Raw genomic sequence first — 7942 nt, 5'->3', positions numbered from 1 at the left:
TCAACTAAGTTCAAAGAGAAATTTTATAAATTATGAATACACTTTGTTTTACGAGGGTTATGAATAGACTAATGTATTAGACGAAAGTGCTTAATGAAGTCATAGTTGATTAATTATGACATGATATATAAATCACGTTTCCCAAATTCATGCCCGTGCTAAAACATTGTCATATTTAAGTATTTATTTCGTCAATCAGTATAGGCTACATATTTATATTTACATAGATTTTTCGTAACCTCTACGTGATAAAACTCTTGCAGTCAATATCTCCCTTAATATAGCTTAATGTGGTCATATAGGGTAGGATGGTGCAAAACGCACCGTTTAAGCAAAATCGTCAATTGCTGGCGTATGGAAGCTAAAATCAAGAAGAAAGTAATGGTGTTTGGTTCATTACCATGTTTTCTACGAAGATCAAGTGATTTCGAACTATAGAACGATGCATTTTCATGATTTTCAAGGTATTTTATAAATTGGTTCCAATATGATAGCGGGGCAAAACGCCTGATTCATGGTGATCTGACGCCTGATGATTATTCCTTTATGTTACATCAGAAATAAGGTCGCAAGAGTGTTAAGCTGTGATGCATTAAGTAAAACATCTAAAAAATATACGAAAAGTGAATTAGTTCAATTTTTTGCGATATATGCTGTTAAAAGCTTAATTTGAAGTCGACGATTTTAACAACTGTATCATATTTTGCACAAAATGCTATTTTCTAAGGGAATCAGTAGGTCAAAATATGATTTTATGATCAAGAATCAACTGTGAAACCTCTAGTTGAAAACAAACACAATCCGTTACCCGGAAAATGCATCTGAGGAAAAGTTATCGCTGTTTTTCTATAAGTGGGCATTTTACCCCAGGGGTGCATTATGGGCTGTTCTCCCTTACTTCCGAGCATATGTTTGAGGCCACTCTATAAAAAAAAAACATGTAAATGTGTTTTGCTCATAGCTCTGCCATTTTACAATCAATTATCGATCTTTATGAGTCATTTGAAATGTATTTACTGAAATTTAAATAACTGGTTTCATATATTTTATAATGTTTGTACATTAAAGCTTTCATTAAAGTTACAACATTTTCCACGATTCACACTGAATATTCATGACTGATTTTCACTACCATTTTTGTCCAATTTTTGTTCTCTTTGCAGTATTTGAAAGACAATGAATGCAACTTACTACGTTAGTATTGTTCACGCCCAAACGCGAACGATAGTCAGTGACCGTCGTAAGCCCCACCCATTTGTTAAATTTCTCTCAACCAACGATCGAGCAAGGCGAAAACCAGAAGATGAAGAAGAAGCAGTACGATAGTATATAAGCAGCGAAGCTAGTGGCATTAGTGTTAGTATGGTTTTAGTTGTCAAATGTATACAACAAGAGAAAAATAAATAAGTGAAACTATCCTAGTTTTTTTACAACATCCTCTGATCCGGCTCGAAGGACAAAAGATGAAGAAGAAGCAGTACGATAGTATATAAGCAGCGAAGCTAGTGGCATTAGTATTAGTATGGTTTTAGTTGTCAAATGTATACAACAAGAGAAAAATAAATAAGTGAAACTATCCTAGTTTTTTTACAACATCCTCTGATCCGGCATTGTGTTCAATTGAGGAGGAGCAGTACACCGTTTTTAAATACAGTCCACCGCTGGTTGAGTGCTTGCTGTCGACGGGCTTGCGGAATCCCAACCGTCCTTATCAGGGCAAGAAGAGTTTTTGTTATCCCAAGCGCCTGAGCAGAACACTCATTTTACGAAGACTTCCTGTTTGAGCGGCACCCTTTCCCTTTCCTGTCTTGTCAGGACACGATTAGTTTTGCCGCAAGAGAACTAGGAAGTCCCACCATTCCCTTCATTGGAGTCTGGTACGGCTCCGACATTGGTCCTTCGAGCCGGATCAGAGCAACGTTGTGCGGAGAAACCTACGACAAGCAGAGTTTCTGGAGGATGTTGGAAGAAAGCTAGTAGTGAGTAGTGAGAATTGGACAAGTAAAGTGGACAATAAATAAAAGAGATACATTGAAGTGAAAAAGTGAAAGAAAGTGTGTTGTGAAAAGTGAAACGTCATAATGCCTATCGACCACACGCCTAAGAAGCCCACTGCGGACGCCGAGAAGTTGCAGATGTTTATCCACCAACGTGGTCAAATTAAAGGCAAAGTGACTAAAATAACCAACAACCTTGAAAAGGCTGAAGATGACCCATCGCAAATCAGTGCATCGTTACTCAAAGTGTATGGCAAAAAGTTAGAAATGCATTACACCGAGTACACTGAAGCCCACCGTGAAGTGATTGCGATAACTCCACCGGCAAAAATGGAAGAGCAAGACGACAAGCTAGACGAATTCGACGTTCTGCACACGGAAGCGCTCGATCGCCTAGAGCGTCTGATGGAGTATTTTGCCAAGCCTGCTCCTGTGGTTGCTATTCCTAGTGGAGCAGCCCAAGTAGTCGTGCAGCATCATCCCCTCAAAGCACCGATACCTTCTTTCGATGGTCGTGTGGAGAATTGGCCCAAATTCAAAGCCATGTTTGAGGATTTGGTCGTGAAAAGTGGTGATTCCGATGCCGTCAAGCTGCATTACCTTGACAAATCTTTGGTGGGTGACGCAGCTGGTCTCATCAATGCCAAGATGATTCAAGACAACAATTTCCATCAAGTATGGAGACAGTTGAGAGAACAGTTCGAAAACAAGCGTGTCATAGTGGACACCCACGTCGATGGATTGATCCAGTTGAAACCGATGATGAAGAGCAACTTCAAAGATCTGTTGGAGTTAACGAAATCATGTGAGCGTCACGTCGCAGGACTGGAGTACCAGGGTCTGGCAGTGGACGAACTATCCGGGGTCATCATTACGAAGCTATTAACCTCCCGTTTGGACACCCTACAGCTGTGGGAACGTAAGCAAACACAGGGTGAGTTACCCAAGTACGAGGATACGTTGGTGTTCTTAAAAAGTGAGTGCCAAATTCTTGAGCGTTTCCAACATTCTCGTCATCCTGTTGTGGCGAAAGAGCCTCAGTCCAAACATTCCAATGCAAAACCTGTGTATCAGAAGGCACACACTGTCACGTCCTCTAATTCTTCGAGTCAATGTAAATTTTGTGGCGAAAACCACCGCCATTTTGAGTGTCCCATTTTTACCAAATTGCCTATCGCAGAGCGCATAAACAAGGTGAAGCAATTGAGAATTTGTTTCAACTGCCTCGGACTTGGCCACTGTGCCAAGGATTGTTCTTCCAAGCGTAATTGTTCGAAATGTCACAAGCGACATCACACCCTCCTGCACGAAGAATTCTTCACGAAAACCCTTGAGACCGAAACCCTCCCTGAGAAGGACTCTTCCAAAGACGCTGCTGAAGTCAACACAGTTCCCAAAATCGTTCCGTCAAGTGCCAACACATCCTGTTCCTGCAACCATTCTCAAACCGCAAAGACCGTGATGCTACTAACTGCTATCGTGAATCTTGAGAGTACTGATGGTCAGTTAGTTCCTTGCCGGGCAATGATGGATAGTGGCTCCCAAGTATGTTTTTTGTCCGAGACGATCACCAACCGTTTGAAGAGTTCCCGTGAGCCAGTGAACGTGCCAGTTACCGGAATAGGCGGAGCAAAGATCTACGCAAGAGAGAAGCTGACAGTGACGATCCAGTCCAGGTGTTCCAATTTCTCCACTGATATGGAATGCCTTGTGGTAGCAAGGGTAACCGGTACTATCCCTTCCGCTAAAATAGATGTTTCATCGTGGCCAATTCCTGCCGGAGTTCAATTGGCAGATCCTACATTCCACGTGCCTGATAAAATCGACATGCTAATCGGCGCTTCAAAGTTTTTCACGTTGCTGAAGTCTGGTCAGATTCACCTAGCCGATGGTCTTCCTGAGCTCCATGAAACTCATCTCGGTTGGGTCTTCGTTGGAGAAATCAACAACGATGCTGCTGATACCGTAGTGGCCAACCCTGTTTCGCTTGATTCCCTAAGTGAGACGATAAGTCGGTTCTGGGAAGTTGAGGATATTTCACATTCAGTGAAGGAGGAAACAGAGTTAAATATGTGCGAAGAGATTTTCCGTTCAACACATCGTCGTACGTCAACTGGACGTTACATGGTTTCACTCCCCTTCCGAGAAGATATTGAATTGCTTGAGGACAACCGATCCGTTGCACTTCGTCGTTTCCTAATGCTCGAGAGACGGTTCAAGAAGAATCCCACCCTGAAGAAACTGTACTCTGAGTTTATTGCTGAGTACGAAGCATTGGGTCATTGCCATGAAGTTGATGAAGCAAACGATGTTCCTTCTCAAGGTCGTTATTATTTACCACACCACGCAGTGTTACGGCCAACCAGTTCGACGACGAAGCTAAGAGTGGTGTTCGACGCTTCGGCCAAGCCTAGTCCGTCAGCCAAGTCTCTAAACGAGGTACTTCAAGTCGGAGGCGTTGTTCAGAGTGATTTGTTGAGCATTCTTCTTCGTTTTCGCATACCCGTCGTAGTATTCACCGCTGATATAGCAAAAATGTATCGGCAGATATTGATTGCTTTGGGCCATACTCAATTCCAACGGATTTTTTGGCGGATGGAACCCAACCAACGACTACGAGTTCTGGAGCTGCTAACCGTAACGTACGGAACAGCTTCAGCGCCTTTCCTTGCTACCAGATGCCTGGTTCAGTTGTGCAACGACGAAGGTAACCGATTTCCTCTTGCGTCCAAGATTCTCATTGAAGACTGTTATGTAGATGACATCCTCTCTGGAGCTGACAGTGTAGAAGAAGCTGTAGAAGCACAGCGCCAGCTGCAAGAATTACTCCAAATTGGTGGTTTTCCTATCCACAAGTGGAGCTCAAACTGTTCGGAATTACTGAATCAAATCCCTGAGGAAAATCGAGAGAAGTTAGTGCGCTTGGATTATACTACCACCAGCGAAGTAATCAAGACCTTGGGGCTAACATCGAGCCCACATTCTGATGAATTCATGTTCGTGACGAAGATTCCAGCCGAAGTGCCTGAAACATACACCAAGCGAAAGGTATTTTCGGAGATTGGGAGGCTATTTGATCCATTGGGTTTAGTCTCTCCCGTCGTTGTGGTAGCAAAGATTTTTATGCAGAAATTGTGGACCGCTGGTTTTTCTTGGGACGAAAATCTTGAAGGAGAACTTCTGCTTTCTTGGTTGAAGTTTCGCGATGCTCTGCCGCAAATGTGTGAGATGAAAATTCCTCGACGTGTCATTCTTTCAAACACCGTTGCTATGGAAATCCACGGGTTTTCTGATGCCTCAATTTCTGCGTACGGTGCAATTGTGTATGTGAGGAATGTTTTTCCTGATGGCAGAGCCGAGTTGCGACTCTTGTGTAGCAAATCAAAGGTCGCCCCAATAGCTGAATTGAGCATTCCTCGGAAGGAGTTGTTAGCGGCCCGACTGTTGTCCCGATTGGTTGTGAAGGTGATTGATTCGATGAAGATGAAATTTGACGATGTTACTCTCTGGTCTGACAGCCAGATAGTACTGGCTTGGCTACGCAAGCCATTAAGCTCACTCCAAGTATTTGTACGGAACCGAGTTGCTGAGATCATCACTGAAACCAAAGGCTACACCTGGAAATATGTCCCTACCAAGGAGAACCCAGCGGATATTGTGTCAAGAGGATCGCTGCCCAAAGTCTTGATATCCAATGAATTGTGGTGGAAGGGTCCCCTTTTCCTACGATCCGCAAACTACGAAACTGAACAACCAAATCAGCTATCGGATGAAAAATTGCCGGAATTGAAATTGACAGCCTTCGTTTCTGCAGCCGCATACAATGCTGATAATCTTCCCGTTTTTGCCAAGTTCAGCTCCTTTCGGAAGCTGCAGAGAGTGATCGCATATGTACGGCGTTTCACCTCAAACTGTAAAATCAAGGACTCGAGTCTTCGTAACTTGAAGTGTCACCTCACAGTTCCTGAATTACGAGGATCGATGGATGTAATCATCAAGGTAGTTCAACATGAAATTTTAGGAGACGAAATAAGCCGTATCGAGAACAAGGAGCCATGTAAAAGAATTGCTTCTCTGAATCCTGTGTACCAGGATGGACTGCTGAGAGTAGGTGGAAGATTGACGAATTCGCCTATATCCGTATATATTGCCGAATCATCCCATTGTCGATCTTCTGATAAGAGCGTACCATCTCGAGAATATGCACGTTGGACCGTCAAGTTTGCTCGTGATAATTCGAGGCAGATTTTGGTTAACACGAGGTAGATCTGCAGTAAGGAAAATTACGAGGAATTGCGTCACTTGTTTTCATATTAGACCAACGAAGGCAAGTCAGCTAATGGGAAATTTGCCTTCTTGCCGTGTGACTCCTGCTCACCCGTTTGAAGTGACTGGTGTGGATTATGTGGGCCCCGTGTTTGTAAAACAAGGACGACGAAAGCCAATTGTGGAGAAAGCGTATATAGCCGTATTCGTGTGCATGGTAACACGAGCTGTGCACTTGGAATTAGTGTCGGATATGACCACAGATGCGTTCATTGGTGCATTACAACGATTTACGAGCAGAAGGGGACTGCCTCGAGAAATGCACTCTGATAACGGCTCCAACTTCCGAGGAGCAAAGGCGGAACTCAACGAGCTGTACAAACTGTTTAGGTCTCAATCAGCCGTTGGAAAAATCGAGGGTTTTTGTCAACCGAAGGAAATCGCTTGGTTTTTTATTCCATCTGAGGCACCAAACTTTGGTGGTATCTGGGAGGCCGCCGTTAAAAGTGCCAAATACCATTTGAAACGCACTTTGAAGGACACTCATTTGACATTTGAGGAATACGTGACAGTTCTGACACAGGTCGAGGCTATATTGAATTCCCGGCCGCTCTATGCTACCTCACCTGATCCTGATGATCCCGAGGTACTCACCCCTGGTCATTTTTCGATCGGGCGTCCGCTTACTGCCATCACGGAGCCGAGTTACCAAGACATTTCTGTCAATCGTCTTGGCCGTTGGCAATTTTTGCAAAGACTACGGGAAAAATTTTGGAGAAAGTGGAAAAATGATTACCTGCAAACCTTGCAACAACGAACCAAGGACCAAATCAAGAAACACAATTTGCAGCCAGGAATGATTGTGCTCCTAGAAGAACAGAATTTGCCACCCATGAACTGGAAATTGGGAAGGATTGTTCGAACCTATCCAGGATCCGATGAATTAGTTTGTACGGTCGACGTTAAGGTTGGTAGCACTGTTTACAAGCGTCCAGCAACAAGGATTGCAGTGCTTCCTATAAAGGATAATAAACAATCGTTGGGTCATCATTCCGAGAATACTTCTCAGCCCGGGGGAGAATGTTCACGCCCAAACGCGAACGATAGTCAGTGACCGTCGTAAGCCCCACCCATTTGTTAAATTTCTCTCAACCAACGATCGAGCAAGGCGAAAACCAGAAGATGAAGAAGAAGCAGTACGATAGTATATAAGCAGCGAAGCTAGTGGCATTAGTATTAGTATGGTTTTAGTTGTCAAATGTATACAACAAGAGAAAAATAAATAAGTGAAACTATCCTAGTTTTTTTACAACATCCTCTGATCCGGCATTGTGTTCAACTGAGGAGGAGCAGTACACCGTTTTTAAATACAGTCCACCGCTGGTTGAGTGCTTGCTGTCGACGGGCTTGCGGAATCCCAACCGTCCTTATCAGGGCAAGAAGAGTTTTTGTTATCCCAAGCGCCTGAGCAGAACACTCATTTTACGAAGACTTCCTGTTTGAGCGGCACCCTTTCCCTTTCCTGTCTTGTCAGGACACGATTAGTTTTGCCGCAAGAGAACTAGGAAGTCCCACCATTCCCTTCATTGGAGTCTGGTACGGCTCCGACAAGTATGTAACACATTTTCTCATTTAGCGTTAGCGTTAGCGTTAGCGTTGTTATGATATACTTCGTAGAT

General features: G+C 43.6%; 1 protein-coding gene across 1 annotated transcript; it reads left to right on the top strand.

Annotated features, from left to right (window-relative positions):
* Positions 1 to 2081: 2081 nt before the first annotated feature.
* LOC135717132 (uncharacterized) lies at positions 2082 to 7230 on the top strand (the record flags this gene model as incomplete). Its single annotated transcript, XM_065239082.1, has 2 exons — positions 2082 to 6259; positions 6315 to 7230. Coding segments are annotated over exons 1-2 (5094 nt in total), but the record flags the coding sequence as incomplete, so codon positions are not given.
* Between the last annotated feature and the right edge of the window lie 712 nt (positions 7231 to 7942).

The sequence above is a fragment of the Ochlerotatus camptorhynchus genome, unplaced genomic scaffold (assembly GCF_037179485.1).
Source record: "Ochlerotatus camptorhynchus isolate MF236.1 unplaced genomic scaffold, CSIRO-AGI_Acam_v1.1 ptg000048l, whole genome shotgun sequence".
Taxonomy (NCBI): Eukaryota; Metazoa; Arthropoda; class Insecta; order Diptera; family Culicidae; genus Ochlerotatus; species Ochlerotatus camptorhynchus.
This window is presented reverse-complemented; position numbering and strand designations above follow the sequence as displayed.